The 19,363-nt window shown below is 36.1% G+C and overlaps 1 protein-coding gene across 1 annotated transcript in view; it reads left to right on the top strand.

Annotated features, from left to right (window-relative positions):
- Positions 1 to 19,363, top strand: part of PLCZ1 (phospholipase C zeta 1) — a 54,091-nt gene that overhangs the window by 25,858 nt on the left and 8,870 nt on the right. The window contains exons 7-9 of the mRNA XM_076328761.1: positions 3,030 to 3,257; positions 5,516 to 5,672; positions 7,341 to 7,457. Of these exons, the coding sequence (XP_076184876.1) occupies positions 3,030 to 3,257; positions 5,516 to 5,672; positions 7,341 to 7,457 (502 nt within the window). The remainder of the gene's footprint in view (positions 1 to 3,029; positions 3,258 to 5,515; positions 5,673 to 7,340; positions 7,458 to 19,363) is intronic.

Below are 19,363 nucleotides of genomic sequence, written 5' to 3'. Positions count from 1 at the left end.
TGTCTACTACAGAGCACAACACAGAACTGGAATTTTCAATGTAGGGGACTTCTCACTAGATAACTGGATCATATGAAAGCTTGTTATGAGATAGCTAAAAAGGTGGTCCTGATTAATTAATATCCATTTAACTAGAGCTCAGACATTACTGGTAGTATTGATTTGAAATATCTCAATAACTGTGATTTATAAGGCTGCCCCAAAGACATCCAGTCACACTTTCACTAAGTGTGATTCTCTTGAATCATTGAAGAATGCTGGTGTCTGGGTTTTTTTAACAGTTGTACTTTAACAATAGTGTCCTGTTATTTTCATTCAAGATAAATTTTGTCAATGCCTCAAAAGCTTCCCCCATGTTAGACTTCATGGAAGGTGTCGCATCTTTACCCTATATCAGTATTTAAGACAGTAGTATAATTCTTGAAATAGAAAATTATGTAAAACTTTAAACTGATTTTAACCTTGTTGCTTAGCAAGATTTTCAGGATTTTATATTCCTCTTACTAAGCACCTACAGCTGGTCAGAGGGAGGAGTAGAGAGAAGAACATGCTCAATTTAAATAGGGGAAGCTATTTTTCTCTTTTTAAGCCTCATGACCCAAATCTAGGGTTTGTTGTCTACATTTCTGAGAACTTAATTTTGCCCCTTTTTACATTAATTGCAGTGGTCAGTAGGTGGGTTTGCCTGATCCGTTCCAAAGTGCTTGTGATTTTGTCTTGGAGTCTTGTATTACTTCAGCTGTTCTGATTTGTGTTGTACATCACATTAACCAGAATGCTTATTTAGTACAATAACTAAGTTTTGTTCATTTAATTATTTAAATGTTTGTTCCAATTGATTATACTTGGAGGCTTCTGTTTATGCCAGCCTTGAAGTCCCGTTATGCTCTAGGGAAGATCTATTATGTTTTACATATTTAAATGTTTTAGTATGCTTACAGTTTATATATAAGTACAGAGTAAACAGATTTTTAAAATGTTTTGTATTTTATATTTAAACTAGAAAAGAGAAGTTACAATGTTCAGACTTTCAGCTCATTACCTGCTTAAAAGACTTAGATATTTCTACAAAAAGGTGCCGTGTGTTTAGCACTACTGATTACCAATTAGAGAACTCAAATTTCACAGTCACTGATTTTGTAACCATACATTTGTCATAAGCTTTTTTGAAGATCTGTTTGAAGCTCAGAGTTAAAATCCATGGTATGTCATTTTCAGTTCATGGTTCACTTTCAGTGATTTGGGTTAACTATTACTGGAATCTGCTTCTGGCCAAAAAATAGCAAAATTTCTTGTTGCTAGAGTATTTTCTGTAACTGTTTTTGAAAAGAGAGCTGTGATTCTAAAATGTTATCATTATAGAAAAAGAAAATAAATGTTTGTCTTACCTCAGGGTATTTACATCTTTGCTAATAGTTCATAAACAGAATTTTAGAAACTATCTGACTTAAAACATCATGGCCCATTTTTATATGATGACAAAGGCTATGGTCTTTTTTTACTTTTACATATAGGAGGCAGTAATATATCCATAGAAAGGTTTTCCTTCCCCTGTCTAGCAGGTCTTTTTTTTTAATTTGTAGAATTAAATCTTAGCTATGAATAACAAAATACCAGACCAAAAGTGGATAGAATTGGTTTTATGTATTGGGAAATAGGAAGATGCAAAGGAAAATTCAGAACTCTTTAAAATATGAGTATCATTACTCATATCAAAACTCTTCTAAAAATATCACAGGAAAAAAAAGAGTGCATCAATAAGAAATGAAGGAAATGTTAAAGGGCATCCTTGTTCTGAATCACCAGTGCAGAGACACTAATCAAATCTTACACTAGCATGGCATTGATAGATATTAAGCATAGGATATCTCATTCCACTGGCACACTGACAAACTACTAATACAAGATCTGAAGTGATAAGGGGATTATCAGCAATGGAGATTGCAATGTAAATAAATGGAATGTCTATTTCTTTGCCTACAGCTCTAGTTTCTACTGTAAAGCTTTGGTTTTATATACATGTTTCTATCATCCATGCTTTTCATATTTACTTAATGGATACCTTACAATACAATATTTCAGTTATCTTTTATTTAATGTGTAAGTATTTGTTCCTTGTTTCTGTAACTTTCCCAGCAGTATAGCCTTCCTTTTCACTAGTGCATATGAAACTTAAGGAATATTTTTGTGGATTACTTTATCCAAGAACCTAAGTAAGTCCTGTTACTCACTGGCAGCTCCTGTGTACAGAGATAGAGATGAATGTCTGCTACATAATCGCTGTTTTATTATGAATGTTATTTCATAAATCTAAGTGAAATTTATACTCATAGGATTCAGGTCAGCAGATGAAAGCCATCTTATTAGAAATGATAACCTTCAATTCATTTTTCTCCTACATTTTTTATTATGGAAGTTGAAAGATGCCCATTTAAAAATAGAGAAGCTACTTAGGCAACAAATTACCAAACTCCGTTAATTTCCCTGACCAGGTAAGATCAGCATGAGGATCCACTGTATAATGATGTAACAAGAAAAGTCTTAATTTGGTACGCTAGACAGATGTGCACAAATGCACTAATCAAATAGGGTAACAAATTTCCAGCAGCTGCAATGATAGTTAAAAAAATTTCTTACATGTCTATAAGTCTATATATAAAAATGAATTCATGCATAATAAAGAAATATGCCTCCTATATCTTACCTGGCCATCACCTCTGACACTTAACTTCCTATCTTAATCTTGCTCACATTTTCAGCATCTGTGTATCTGTGTGGTGGAGAGCCTTTTTTCCTGTCATGGGATTAGATATTCACATTCTATTTTGTACTTTGATCCCCGGATTCTGTTTGTTTTATTTGCTTTTGACTTCTGCCTCACTGATATCTTATCTTCAGTTCATTGTGTTACCTCACTTCATTATATTTAATAAACAGCTTTGAACGTGGGTCAAATATATCTAGATATGAAAACCTACAATTAGTCCATACATAATTCTAATTACTACTGTTTAACCTCTTTTCTACAGGCATTAAAATTCAAAATTCTGGTAAAAAATAAAAAAGTTGGAACAACTGAGGAAGGTATGCTCAGAAGAGATCTTGACAGTCATGGTGAGACAGGGGAAATTTCTGAATTCGAAAATATGTCCGACGAAGATGAGACTGATGAAAAAGCCCCTCTTTACCCAAAGAGTGATTCTTCAAAAAGAAAAAGTGAACATAGACCTTCACACCCACCTCGAAAAAAGGCAAAGGTAACTTTGTCTCAACTGAATTTAGAAAACACATAGATGTATGCCAGCTTTTTTTTTAAAAAAGAAGGAATATATTATCTTAAAATAGAGACTAAATTTAAAAAGTAGGCTTTAAAATTACTTAGGGCAATATATTTTGAAATAATATTTTTTAGCTCAAGGTTTCAGTTTTCCTGATTCTTACAAGACACTCCAAACTGGAGCATAATTTGGTATCCAAATAAAAAGCAACCCTTCCCTGTGCTCCCATCCTAAACTCCACCTGCATTTTTCACTTTCAAGTCTTGTGCTTGTCCCAGGTGCTCAATACCACAATAGATCTAAGATAAAGCTGCCCAACTGCTTTGTTGGTCTCAAGACCCTCCTGGAGCTACGCATGGAGAACACTCATAGCAGTTCCTGATGACAAAGGACAGAGTTAAGAGTTTCTTCCTGCAGATCACCAGTCTATCACGGAAATTTTGAAGAGCTCCCATTCCCCTGTTTTCTTCTGTTCTGGATTTATGCATGAAATTAGGTGTAGAGTTCTGGTTGCACTAAAACGTTTTTAAGCACTTATAACAGAAAAGGTATTTTTATATTTATCATGTAGAGACTTAACATTAAATACTATTTCTGAAAGAGAGTGTAAAAATTGGATGTAATTTTTTTTTTTTAATAGTCAAATTGAACTTTCTTATTTTTTTAACCAAATAGTAATTCTCTGCCATGGAAATCTGTTGCTTCATCAGGGTTCAAACTGCTTTGTTCAAGTTTTTTCAGCAGGCAGGAAGCACCCAGTATCCAGTCAGTTTTGCACATCATGCTCTGATTATCTGAATGCAGATAGACTGGCAATGCTCCTCAGGGCTCTGTTTTTGCTGAGAGGCAGTGTCTCTTCCTCTGTGTTTCTTTTCTTTAAGTGATTTGAAGGTCAAGATCTTTGCTTCTTTTTCTTTCCTTCTGATACAGAGAGAGAGTAAGGAAAAATTCTGAGGAAGGATGGAGTCCTCTTTGAACAGGGAAGGCCAGATTTCCAGATAATAGGGTCACCTATATTTGTAACATCACGTTACAGACCAGAACATATACCACATACATCTTGATCAACAGCAGCAATAACAGATGTCTGGTCATGTTTCACAGGCAGAAGAGAAAATGGTTTCCAGGGTCTCACTCTATTGGAGTGGGAGTATTTATTCTGAGGTCCCACTCTTTTGCTCTATTGGAGGGTAGGAGAGCATTTGAAGCCACACCCAAGATAGCCTAGTGATGCTGTTGGCTTTGGCTGTGTCGCTGCCTTCCACATCCAGAGAGTTATATTATTCAGAAGTTCTGTGCCAGTAGACTCCTATTGCTCCTCATGGGACATAGCCCCAGAATAATGAATGCACTTGAACTTTGTGTAGTTTAAGAACCATGAGCAGGCAATTCCTATTATTTTGTCGATGAGAATTTGCCTTTAAAAGCTTTAATGGAATGTAAACATTATTAGTACCATCAGCTCTTTGCTGCCTACTACCACTGATCAGCTCACAAGTTCATGCTAAGTAAAATGAAGAGGTCATAATGTACCTCAGTTTAAGAGATAAGATGCTGGTAAAATTTCAGTCACTTCAATGTACAGCAGCCTTTGCTTTTGCTTGCTTTGGTAATGGAGCAAGGCTAAACAAAGACTTTGGCCAAAGAACTTTCCATCTTAAGAAGAATAGAGTTTTCCTAACTTCAGAGCAATGAACCTATGATTGATTTGCTTGTTTGATATTCTCCTGTTATTCTACATTTTGTAGTTGAGTTTGTGCTATTGATGTATAGATTCTCCTGGTCTTTTTTTTTTTTTTTTTTTTTTTTTCTCCAAGTACTTCCTACCAGTATACCTTTTCTAGTACTTTATCTATTTGGGATTATATAGCTGGACATATATTTTAAATGAGTAATGTTAAGAGCCATGAAAAGTTATGTTAATTTACATACCAGTCTCAGAAGCAGGGAAATGATAAAGCTGTCCAACAGAACATAGTGCTAGGAAGCATTGGAAGCATCTCTCCATTCACCCTACAATTGCTATGATGAACATAGAGACAATAACCTTAATTGTCTCTGAATGGATGAACTCTCACTATCAAAAGTCATATCTTAAGATCAAATATTTATTAATTGTGACACCTTTTCACATGCTTTATGCATCCAAAATTATAGTTTCTTCTGAATTGTTAATAATAATAAATATGTTATTGTGATTTTTTTATTCTTCTATTATTTTCTATTATGATTATTAGATGAAGAAGATAAAAATTGCCATTGCGTTGTCGGACCTTGTGATTTATACCAAATCTGAGAAGTTTGTGAGCTTTGAGCATTCCCTAGCTAATCAGAAGTGCTATGAGAATAATTCAATTGGAGAGATTCGAGCACGAAAATTTGTAACACATTCAGGTAATTTCTTTTGATTTAATCAGATAAAAGTTACAATGTTGCTATGGTTCACTGCTTAGGCATTGGAAGGGTTAAAATTTTATGAAACACATGCTGTCCAATTTTATTTGGTTGTTTTTATGATACTGTTTTAGACATATCTTGTCATTTGCACTGCATTTTTATATTTCAGTTGGTTTTGTGAGGAAAATTGAAACAGCTTTGTTTTAATTTCATGTACTTTTATAAGAACGATTATCAACATAGTATACAAAATGTATGAATAGCTTTTGATTCATTGTTTTCTGCATCAAATAATTTAGAAGTTACTATCAATACTTGAAAATGCGTGGAATAGATTTCACCCCCCCCATGTATGGTCTGTAGCACTCACTGGAGTTGGGCATGCAGTACCCCTGGCTTTGATGATAACTGCAGATAAGAGAATCCACATTGACGGAACGAATAAACCCCATAGCAGGCAGTTTGCTCCACTGGACCAGATCTTCCATACCAGCCAAGCCGGATTATTCAAAACTCATTCTGTGTTGGAGCGTCTCCATTTGGTGCAGCCAATACAGTGCAGCCTCTGCTGTTTTAACTCCAGCTGTCTGCCAACAGCCTTAAGGGAGTGTTAAGAACAGAGATAACTGACCATGAGAATGAACTCTGCCACAGGCCCATTCATTCGGGGCCAGCCCAGCTGCCATCCACCACGTTGTGGAGATGATTCAGTGGTTGGTTAGGTGAAAGGTATTGAACAGCATCAAAACAAGTAGGCTCTTACCAGCCACCCATAGTCAGAGTCCTCTCTGGTCCCTCTAGCAATCTAGTGAACATAAAAGCAGTTCTATTAAAAAAAAAAAAAGGGGGGTGGGGGAGGATGGAAAGGATCAGAGAGATGATCCTGGAAATGTAAAGCTTTCTGTTTAATTACGAAACAGGAATAGTGTAGATAGAAGTAATTTGAAGTTTTCCACATCTGTTTAGTTTATGCCTTTGTGGGAGGGAACACTGCTAGGAGGAAGAAAATCAACTCGCTTGAATAGTTAACATCTTCTGAAGATTATAAAGGAACTAATTAAGTGTCTTTTAGAAATGTGCTGTTCACTCGTCTTGAGATTATTCAGTCATTTTATTTAAGCCTCAAAATAGCAATCAAGCTAAGATCATCTTGGGATGTTTTTTTTTCTATTGAACTATAAAAGAATGAGCGGGCTTTATGATCAATTTCCTGTTTTGTCTTTCCAATTTTCCATGAGAACACAATGGGCTTTAGTATAAAAATCATATATTTACCTAACAAAGACGTGAAGAAACAGAATATTTCCATGAAAGAATGATTCTTGGTTATTGAACCTTTAACAAAAGTCTGCACTATAGACAGAAATACTATCACATTCAAATATACACAAAATATTATCACATTTTAAGGTTTTAAAATGGGATTTCAGCCATATCTCAGAGTGGCCCATATACTAATGTTAACATGTATAGAAATGTCCTAAAATATAAATACATTGATATGATATACTGATTGTGTAAAAAAAAAAAAAAAAAAAAAAAAAAAAAAAAAAAAAAAAGAAAAATTGCTGGATCAGATTATTATATTTTATTATTATTTATTCAAATAGGATGTCTTCATTAATAAAGTTTTTCTTACCAAGGTTTTATCATTTTGTTTTTCAGCTAAAGAGTTTGTTTCACATACTTCAAGATTCATTACAAGAATCTACCCCAAGGGAACAAGAACGAACTCTTCAAATTATAATCCTCAAGAGTTCTGGAATGTGGGCTGTCAAATGGGTATGTACGTTTGCAGAGACTGTTGCATTCCAGGCTTTGCAGAGACTATACAGATACAAGAGTTTTTCCTTGCTATACTATTTTTTGTGTTGTATAAGTTACATATTTTCCATCAGTGGCATCACTTTCATTTTGTGTTATCTAGCCTTCTCCTTCAGTCTACATATCCTAGTAATTTTACGTCCTGAAATCCAGGAATTCTGATACAGAATAACTAAGGGGAATATTATTTTTATCTATTTACTTTTGTAGTTGGTTACAATTAGGCCCTAACTATTTATAAATATCACTTTCTGTTAAATACTTGTATCTTACCGCAGATATCCCAATTTATTATAATTCATTAATTCCTTTAAACTACCTTTTTTTTTTCTATTGGATAATAAGAAAAACACTAGTAAGAACAATACAACATTTTTAAGTTTTGAACCTTATTTTGTATTACTCCTGGCCCTAAGACTAAACAAAACACGATTTTATCTTATGAAACAGTGTAGCAAAAGCACATATATAAACAACTTTCAACAACTAAAAAAGATTTTTCTTCTTCATAAATTATCTCCTTTTTTTATTAATAATTCTATATTTATCTGTGGGTGTCTGTAAGGGGAGTCTAAATGATAATTTATATTTTACTGCCTGTCTGTTTGGGCTGAAATTATTATGTTAACTATGTTACCTTAGGTTTTCAGGTAAAAGTGAGTGTGCTATGCATTAAGCATTGTACTGCCCCCCCCCCCCCCCCCCCCCCCCCCCCAAATTGCAATGTACCTTTCAAGAAAATGAAAATAGATTACATTCTTTTGCATGCTGTATTAATCAAATTCCATAACCTCCATGCTTATTTGTCAGCTGTGGCTAAATATAAGAGAAAATGGGAACGGTAGCTGCTGCTTCTTTTTTTCCTTCTTTTTTCCTTTTTTCAGGAATTTTCAGCTGAGGTCTAGCACTCTTTATAGCTACTTTGTAGTTAGCAAGGGAGTAGAAGCAGCTGCCTGTTTAGCTAAAGGTGGGAATTGTTGGAATGCAATTGCATTTGCTTTTTCCTAAGGTTGCCCTATTGCATTGAATTAGAAGAGGAGGTGGAAAGATATATATGTGTGATTTAGAAATTTTTACACACCAATGGAAGTGTCATCTAAAGGATCTGTGAGTTTTCAATGGCTTTGTGTGACTGGAGTGGCATAGATACAGGAGATGTGGCCACAACAATTAACATTGGTGCCAAGAATTCCCAGATTATGCTATGCTACCGCAAAGAAGCACTCAAATGCTCCTGGTCAGCAGAATACCCAGGTACAGCTGGGAGCTGCTGGGAGTCTCCAGTGACTGTACGGATGCAAAATAAGTTTAGCATCTTAATTTCCAGTACAAAGCATATTAGTTCCCTGAGCAAAGAAATAACAATAACTTCTGTTTCTCTTCATTTCAAGTTAGTTTTTAATTTGAAATTGTTAAAAATAAGCATGACTTTTCTACTCAGCAGGCTTTGAAAAACCTCTCACCTTTTTAATGGCTTTAGAGGCAATCTTGCCTTCATCTTTTTTGTTCTTTTTAAAGTTTAAAAGATTCTCAGTTACAGAATATTTTTCTACGTCAGTCTGCTACACCTTCTTCAGCCTTAAGTAAAGTAGAGAACAGTATTTTTTGCATCCACATATATATTGTGTTTTATTCTGATTCTGTACCAAGGCTACCTGGGGGAGATTGTGGAATGAGCAGGGCAGTTTGCTGTAGGCTCACACTTCTGAGAGGTGAAAGGTATGGTCTCATCTTGTTATATTACAATAGACACTCATACAGAGATGGGCACAGGTTTCTCTTTGCCTGTAGGGCCCTTGAGATTATGTGCACCCTTGCTCCAGGCTTTCTTCTTCACTTGTTTCCTTTCTCAGCTCCCGAAATATCTTCTGTTTCAAGTTACCTTCTCAGAAATATTTTTAACAGTGTGCTATTTCCAATCAGTCATGCACATGCATATTATTTATTGTTTGACCCCCTAACGTATCCCCAGCTACTCTCCTACAGTTACAGAACTTAGAAGGAGCATCGTGCCTCAGCTTTCACTGACAGATTGCTGTTCCCATGTCTGTGGCCCTGACCACAAATGGTGGAGAACATCCCCAAGCCTAAATTTCTTACCATTTGCTGTCCCCACCCTGAGCTATACCATGCTGTCAGTGCCACATGTTGAGGTAGTGTGGGAAACAATGATGAGGGAGATTGCGTGAATTTGGCCATTCAGTGCTGGCTGTTCCGTGAAAGAACTGAAATGTACTCAGATCCTCTATCATTCTCTCATTGTTAAAAATTCTGCTTCTCATCCTGACTGTTGTATTGAGGTATAGTTTTACTGTTACAGTAGGAGTAAAAAAAATTACTAGTTAGTTTAAATTTTGTGACTGTGTCATTATAAATGTTTATTTATAGTACAGATTTGGACTTGGGCTAGGCTATTGCTGGAAGTATCTCACCATTACCATACCATTTGAAATTGGTTTGATTATATTCTGTCCTTGTGGTTGACCCTCACTTAGCTTGATGTCATGCTATGGCTGGATTATTTACCTGGGGTGGTGCACTCTCTGTATACTATCTACATTGTTATTAAAAACTAGTAAGTTTGTTTCATGCCTAGAGGAAGTGCTGGCCAGAGGTCCTTAATTTAAATTTGAATTAATCTCTCAGGCTTATCATACTGCAGTTTACTAGTTTTCTTTCTAGCCTGTAAATCTCCATACTGATCTCTGAAAAGAATATCCATTTGTTAGATCTCAAACAGGACTGAAGTCTTTCAAAATGACTACATTGACTGTTGACTCAGAGTATACTTTAATGAAAAGTCATTCTAAACATTAGTATACAAAACATATGATTTTTGCTGTATAGGGGCTTTGGGCCCCTTCCTGGAAGAATTAAAAATATGCAGGAAGTGGTTAGATCTGCCCTCTTGGTCACATCATTTGCATCTTCATTTAAAGAAACATTTTTCTCATGGGAATAGGCTGATTATAAGCAATTCTCCACATATATTATTTCCAAGCCATGTCAGATCTATTCTTGATTCCCTACTCTGTTTTAGATAACTGTTTGGCAGAAATATGACTGCACTTCAAAATGCAACTCCCAAAGCTCCACTCAGTGAATCTTCTGCTGAGGTCCTTCCACTGATTTAACACAGATTTTTAAATTTTTTTGTCTGTCCTATGTCCATATAGCCCACGTACCCTCCCTGTCTCCCTGCCATTGCCCTCTGCATCCCATGCACAGAAGTAATTCCTCCAGACCCCTTCTACCACTTTCCTAAAACTGTTCACGGGACTCTCAGATTTCTCCTATGTCACCTATTCCCCTTCTTCAGCTCCTTTCACCCTCCCCACATCTGTTTACCCTTCTCACTTACCTTAAGTTCCTCTAACATCCATAACTGTTCTGGCTGGGCAAGAAAATATATAAAGTTTTGTTCAAACCTGTGTATAATACTCCCTGCCAGGCCTCTGCATCATGTAAATGATGAGAGTTGAATTATTCCTTCACTTCCCTTAGTGATAGACCCAAAACAGTACTCTCTTCTGTACCTTGCCAGCAATTTTCTCTAAATTGGTGGGAACATATTAACTCGAAGCAACCTGGCACTCAGCTGTAGGAGGATGAAATCGTTCAACAGGCTCAAGATTTGTTGGGGCTGAGGATGAGAATTATGTAATTGTGTAAACCTAAATTCCAGAGAAAGGCAAGTTAAAAACCACAGTAAAAAGTACAGAGTTTCCACAAAATCGCTTTTGGATATCACTGTGCACTCAGTGTCCATTCTCTGAAAACTGAGACTCTTAAGAACAGGGTAGGTTTTCTGAACAAAGAGGTCTTATGGAGAAAAATACCTACAATAACTTTTTATAGTCTGGGAAAGTTAGTATGCCTCCTGCATACAACTGCAGTGTGGCACTGGAAAGAACTGGTTTGGCGTATCCATATCTCCTTTTTATTTAGTAAATAAAATGGAACGTAAAGATTCATTCAGGGAAAGATAATTCAGGACAGTTATTTAAATAAACAGATATCAGTTGTATTATACTGACTGAGAAAAACAGAGAAAAAAACTGAAAAGAAAACCTCAGTGAAAATAAAAATAGAAAGACTTAAATATCCTTTTGAATATGCTCTTTGCATGCAGTAGAAAACATTATTTATGTATCAAAACAATCTACAAGAATGACCAAAACATGTCATAAGTTATATGAGAAAGCCATGGTATGGCAGCTACAGAATTTTGTTTTAGGAGAGGCTATATAGAGCATATGCTTTCTGGAGCACTCATAAAAATTTATATGCTACTGTGAAGGTTCCACTACTTCTCTTTTTTCTTATCATAGGTTTTGTTTTGGCCTGTGACATCAAAATGCAGCTTGGCAATTTTGTCACATCTGTTTTGTGGCTAAATCTTGTGTGCAACAATACGACAAAAAATAATACATAAAAAGATGAGTGATAAAGAGTTCTCTAACTAGTTCTGATTTTAACCTCTGAAGCTACCTAAGGAAAAGAAACCCACCTATTTAGATCTTGGTATGCCTCACCTGTGCAACTTAAAATGACTGTCAGGTCTGACCTCACTTGGGTTCTAAGTGAATGAAAACTTAAAGAAAAGGCAGACTTTGTAAAGCCTCATAAAGAAAAAGAGGGTGCAGGATCACTAATTTACTTTGGAATTTTCAGTTGTTGTATGTTTTCTGAGAAACTGTGTTTTCCTTTCTCACTGGACAAATAGCAAAAATGGAGACAAGACTGATTTTTTTTTTTTGCTAAATAAACAGATTGTGTTTGATCATGGGAAGTTTAGATATTCTCTCAATCTTACTGAACACTATACATTTTAGAATATGTGATGGAGTGTCAAATTTAGTAAAGGAATTTATGAAATAATGAAATAGAAATTAAGGAAAAACAGGCTGTTCTATTAAAAGATGGTGGAATACTAGTTTTTCTTATAGATTTAATAAGTTTTTCAGCATGACGATTTTATGGTCTTGGTTATTATTTTTACTGGAAATTTTTTTATAACACAGCAGAAGTGTAGAGCAAGCATTTTCTATAACAGATTTTTTCAACAGCTAATGTGACATCTGAAACAAACTGAGAATATCCATTACATTATAGCTTTGAATTGCTGTTGCTTGAATTCCTTGTGAAATTTGTGAAGTGACATGCTTTAGTGTTTTTATTTTTATGCCCAGTTAGGTTATTAGAATACCTCAAAGCTCTTCACAGTGTACATTATTGCAGCTAGGTACTAAGTGAGCACCCTCAATCTAGCGTTGTGATCCTTAAAACCTTGCAGATGACTTAACTCTAAATACTGCCTATGACGTGTAAAAGACAGATACGTCACAGCATTTCATCTTTGTTCATTCTGCATCTAAAAGCCTAGTAGTTAGTCCACAGCCATTAAAACAGAGCGTCAGCTCTCTTTCCAAAACGGGCTCCGGATTTTGTCCCAAACTAAAACACCTCTTCTGCTCAAAGGCAGGGGATAAGTCTGACACGTCATACACCTCATGGTAAAAACATGCCCAGGCTGTTCTGTACAGCTATCCTTCCAGTCTAGAGCTCATTCATTGTTTGGGCTTGCTGTGGCCTTATCCCACAACTGACTCATGGAGAATGTGCTATCAGAAAGACAGGAAAGATTTCCTGCTAGCTCCCAAGCCAAGCAATGCCCTGGAAGAATGAAATGAGAAGGCATAGTAAAGTATCTCTTTGTTGGCCACTCCCTCTTGTTGAGGTTTCAAGGGCAGGACTAGTCATCATAGGTCAGCTGCAGAAAAGGTGCGGGGGTCAATACCTATGTTATTACTGTCTTCCTAATACGGTTTTAACAGTCCAAAAATTAATCTTTAGGAAGTGAAAAACAGATCTCACACAACTGATATAAATCTTACTAAATACTGTTGAATAGTGTGTTGTGGAAAGATAATACTAAGGTGCCAAACAAAGAAGTGTGTTTATTATTAAAAAAGTCATGTAGTTGGAAAAAAATCCACAGCTGTAATAGGCCATATGGCCATCATGTTTTATGGAACCCCAAGAAAGGCTTGCTTCACCTCTTACTGTTTGCTCCCATAAGTCCCCAGCCCAATGGGACAGCTATTAGAATTGCAGACTCCAGGGATCTGATTAAACTCATACTCACAGTATGGACCCATTTTTGGTTACATTGTCCCTTAAACTTCATTGATTAGATCCTCACTAGCTGTAGTGGGGCAGCTAGCTCATGTGTAGACATCTACAAGTCAGGTGGGACAGTATCACCCTGATGTATGAAGCTACTTAAATACACTCACCTTTCCTTTGGAATCGCTCCAAGGACTGGGAAGTGCTTTGAATAAAGGTTTCATGTTTTTCTTGCAGGAACGTCTCTAACTGCCAGGTTTATGACAAGCTCTTGGGCTACTCTGGAGCTTGCTTCTTTTTAGGCAGGTTTTTTTGGTGTGTGTAATAGATACTGGAATGTCACTTAAAAGCAAAGAAACACAGAAATTTCATTTTATCATTAATTTTTCCAGCTATCTTCACTAAATGCACAACTGCACACAACTAATAGAATAGTAAATAATTTATCTGAAATCTAGTCAATTTTAAAGAAAGACAGAAAAAATTGTAGGGACACAATTGTCTCTGAACTCCTTGCTGACCTTGTTCTAAACCCTGTGTTAGAGACCCAGACTAAAACAGGAAAGGGAGACTGATAATATACACTGTTCTGCCAAGAAGCACAAGGCAAACAAATTTTAAAAATTATTTTGGAAAAGTATCTGTTTCAGGTGTGGACTAAGTGAAATGAAAACCAAAAGGTGCTCAGACTTACACTGAACTGTAACTTTCAGAATGACACATTAGTTAAATAGCAAAAATCAATTTGGATTTTAGATTTGATAGTTTATCAGAAATGCTTTAGGTACTTTTCCCATGAGAACCTCACAAGAGAGGATCCCTAATTGAAACCAGTTGCAGATATACTTGGACAATGGGTGATTTTTAATCACCTGACATCTTTTTGCAGTAAAGATAGTTGTAATTAAGTAGGAACAATGTCAGCAATTATGAACGTTAGAATGACTGAATTCTTAACATTTCTAATGACAGTGTCTTTAGAGCAACAGTATTCAATTGGCCCAAAGGCAATAAGGACAGACTGACTGTACATGCTAAGCATGATGGGTCAGACAGTTATGCATGTTACTCGGTTCTCAGAAGAGTAGTCCCTCTTACTATGGCAGAATACCTCGTGTTGTAATTCATTCATAAATTAAGTTTCTCTAGAATAAGAGCATCCATTTTAAAATGTGTCAGTGATAAACAAAGCCAGAAATTATAATTAAGATTAATAAAATTTGGAGTCTGAGTAGCTAAAGCCCCATTTTATTCTGTAAGGAGAGGAAAAAAATACATACAGTTTGACCAAATTTTTTGGTCAGAAAAAGAGATGAGAGACAGTTTGTATGCCAAAATTTATACTAACCAGTTAAGTCTGCTGTGTGTTGTAAGGGAACCAATCACTATATACTTTTTTTTTTCTGGTAGATGTAAGTCCTTGGTCATAAAGTTTGGGTGGGATCTCACCTATTCACTGGCTTGGCAAGAGGGCTGAAGCTGCATAAAGATTTAAAAAACTCATAAAGCCCAAGGCAAATGGGGGCTGAGGACACTTAAAAGACTGACTTTGGACAGTATGTTCACAAGCCTTGAATTAACAAGCACCCAGAGATGGCAGTGGGGATCAGAGTGACATGTCAAGACAGGACCAGAACAGCAAGTAATGCTCAGGCTCAGAGCAGCCTGAGGAGGTTGCTGTAATTTGGCAGAGTCTTAATTGTGCTGGAAGTCTTTCTAGTTTCTCAGATAGACCCAGATGAAAAAGGTGTTTAAAAACCACCGTGTTCCACCATTTTTCGAGGTTACACGTTCTGACCACTTGGTGATAGATCACATTGTCTTCCTTACATCTGCTGTTAGTGAGAAGGGTTTACAGGGTACTATAGTATGCATTGCATTTCTCTTATGCAAACTCCATCAGACTGCATATTAGATAGAATAATATTTTCAATATACTAAAAGGGAAATATTACTTGTACTTGAGGTTATTATGATAATGTTTGCACAGGGCTTAGAAATTAGTGTTATATTTGTCATTCAGGTGATGAAGGTATTATATTTTAGTTTGATAGAATTTGTTTACTACTGGTAAGAGATCCTCCTGCTGCGTATGCTGCTTCTGTTAAATGAATGCCTGCTTCCTGGTATATGTAACAGGTGACGATTTGTCATCATGTTACAGTTTATCCTTCCTTCAAATGTCTTCAGTTGGTTTCAACGTAATCTAATGACTTAATATCCTCCCTTTTCATCCACATTTTGAGTCAACTCACACTCGGTTAGCATGCCCTTTATTCAGGCTGTGGATGAAATTTTTTAAAAGCCACCTTTGAAAAAAGTAATGCGGGCTACCCAGTCACATAAGGACTTCTGAAAATGTTTCTGTAAATTTGGGCAGTGATGGATTGGGTGCAGCTGTGACCTGCATGTGAGAAGAAAGGATAGACAGTCAACGCCCAGCTGGGAGTGCTAACGTGGAATGAATGCAGTGTGTTCAAATCCAATCACATAGATCATCTCATAACCAATGACAAAATACGCCAGATCACTAGGATATGATCTTGTTTTCATAGTATTTCCCAGTCTGTGTGGAATTCAGTTCAAATTTTGGATATCTAAGGCACAGAAGATGCGTTGCATTCATTGTGAGCAGCCCATTTTAAGAACATAGACAATTGGAAAGAGCTGAGAGGATGGCAACAAGATTGATCAAAGGTTTGGAAGTGTGATCTATTGTATCTCTTTAGACTCAAATGAGTGAAGTAAATCATGGAGATAGGAACACTCGCACTGAGTGCTTTTTGCATATGATATTTTTGGAGATTGCATAAAATTCAGACATTTTGATATGGATTTTAAATGGCATAAAATGCAATTAAGTAACTCATTTCAAGGAAAATTGGTGACAAATGTGTGCTTATCCATTTTAAAATCTTCCCTTTTAAATGGAGAAAATATATTAAACCTTAGGGTCATAATATAGCTAATAGAACCAGGAAGCAAAGAATAAGAAATAAAAAATGACAATGGAAAAGTCCCAGTAGGAATATTAATTGAGAGACAGCATCACAGACAAAAGACATGCAGGTTTCCTCAACTGCCTTCAAATCATAGTCACTTAGAAATCTAAGAACCCCAGTACTCACTTTGTTTTTCAAAAGCTTTTGCTTTCAGCCTAAAAATCAATTATGTCTTGAATGGTAGCGCTTATGGAAGGTGCTGTATTTGATTACTTAGATTGTGGTTAGTTCTGCAATTAGGTGTGGGACTGACTTCAGTTAACTGCTTGTGATACAGAGGTTTGGGATGAAATATACCCTTTGTATTCCTCTGTGCATTATGATTCATCTTTTTTGAGCTAGGCTATTTCCTAACTTGCATTTGCTATATGAAGTTATTTACATCCGGGACCAACAGGGACAGCCATGGCAGCTTTGGTACTTTGCAAGAAGACTTGAGTATTAAATACTCTGATCTGAAGGAGATTCGGCCTCATAGTTCCAGGAAGACTTGGATCTGTTTCAGATGCAGGAATCCCACTAAGGAATTCCTTTGCTCAGGTTGTCCTCCAAGCCCATGTTTTGCTCTGCTGTTTTGATTTTGATGCCAATATTAAAAGGCTTTTGGTGCTTAATGGAGGAACTGAGGAGAAAGTTTAACTTACACAGTGCTAAACTTCAGGTGCCTGTACTTTCCCATGAAAACCATACATTAAGATTATGTACTGTTCAGATGGTTTCATAGTAAGCATATTTGGGCTTCTTTCCAAAAGAAACCAGCAGTTTAAAGCTCTCTTTGTACATGCATTAAACTTCTACTGTTTTATAAAACAACAGTACAAAGCATGTTATTGACAGTTCTGTTCTTGAATTCAGCAAAACTAAGACGAAACACTGGGTAGAAATTCAGTCTTCCTTGCAGAAAGATGTTGCTAAGACCACACCGCTAAACAATGGAAAACATAGGTTTTAATTTATGAACTTTGCCATTTGTCAAGTGTAAGGGTTATAACTGCATATGATTAAAAAGAAAAACTGTGCATCAACAGTACACCATAAAGCATTGTCCTAGGAGTCCCCAAGCAGCTATGAACCTTGCAAACAGTTGTAGCAGAGGTATGCATCTCAGAGAATATAATACAAAATTTCACATTCACTTACCTTAATCAGGTTACAACTTGCAATACCAGGAAGTCAGTAGGTAAATTAAAACTACTGTTCAGTGTAGTTTTAACTTATTCTAAGGTAAAATTAAATTAAGTAAAAATATAGTGTTGATGTTTGAAGATACCAACCCGTAATAACATTGCCTTTCACTGGTGTTGCAAAAGTAATTTTCCTAATATGATAAAATGTAAAGTATTCTCCTTTGCTTGTTTCTGTTGTTAAATCAGATTTTCCTGCCTAGTAGCCTATGAAGCTTGGCAAATTTAGCAACGGTCTCATTATGTGCAATCATGTAATTTGCTTCATCATGTGGAAGCTGCTATTTGAAGCTATGACTGTTCGATTTGCCTAATTTCAGTTAAACTTTTTAAACCACATATTCTGAAAGTATGGCCTAGGAATTACCTATGGACTGAGAGATCTTGGGTTACCTGTAGATCATGTCAGGACCTAGGCTTCCAGGGGCCTCAGGGTTGCAGCTCTGTAGTGTTCATTGCGCTGCTTGAATCAACGTATTAAGATACAGCAAGGGTCACATAGCACATTTGGGTCTGTTTCTGGATGATGTGTTGAGTCATAAAAAACAAATTGTGAACCGCTGCCAAAACTATACCAAGAGAATACTTAACCGTCTTTAAAAAAGGCAATGGAGTGCAATGGGCAATATGAACATTTTGATGTTTAATTTCTGTTGTCAAAGGTAAAATAAGCTTAAAGTTCCTTTGCATATTGACACAAAATCTATGCCTGCATCTACATTAGTGTTTAGTTCAAAGCAGGAGTGCATGTTGTGTTTTGTTGTTGTTGGTTTTGCTTTTATTTGTTTGTTTGGGGTTTTTTTAGGCAAGGTTCCCAATTGTTCCTACTTACTGCACGTTGGTTCATGTTGCAGAGCAATCCTGGGGGATGGAATTCCTTTCAGATGAAACAGAGCATGCACTCTGGGAGCACTTGATGTATTCCAGCCATTAATTGATATTGAGGTCATGGGACCAGGCTAGAGCTCCTCTGAAGTAACCCCACTAAAAACATGCATAGTGCAAACATTAGGTCCGTAGTACCAGCTGCTTCACTCTACAGATCTGTTCTTATTTGTGTCATTTACTACAGAATTTTTTAAAAGGATCATCAAAGTAGTGAAGAAACAAATACTTTTTGCAGTGAAACAGATCCAAATTTCTTGCATTTTCCACATGAGGGAAGGATTTCCGAATTCTGCCAAGTGTTCATTCAATACATTTATATTATCTCATAGGAACATGTAATAAGGTCCTCTTCCTGAATTATTATGAGGAGTCACTTGTGTACTGCTTAAAGTCTTCATTTTTTTTCCTACCAAGCCATCAAGTAAATGACTTTTTATCATTTTCTATTTAACACATGTCGTGTTATCACTTCGCTGATTTGACTTGTGCATTTTCTATTTTGAATGTGACAGGAAGCTCCAATGTACCAGAATAGGGGAAAATTTCATTAAACAGGTCTATTTCAATGTTGGCTTTATCTCATGAATTACAATATCCTGTTGATGAGAAGTGTGTTGTTTTATTATTGCTGCTGCAGCAAACCAAAAATGTTTTGAGCTGC

The sequence above is a fragment of the Aptenodytes patagonicus genome, chromosome 1, assembly GCF_965638725.1.
Source record: "Aptenodytes patagonicus chromosome 1, bAptPat1.pri.cur, whole genome shotgun sequence".
In the NCBI taxonomy this organism is placed as follows: Eukaryota; Metazoa; Chordata; class Aves; order Sphenisciformes; family Spheniscidae; genus Aptenodytes; species Aptenodytes patagonicus.
The sequence above is the reverse complement of the archived record's forward strand: the minus strand, read 5'-3'. Positions and strand labels throughout refer to the sequence as shown.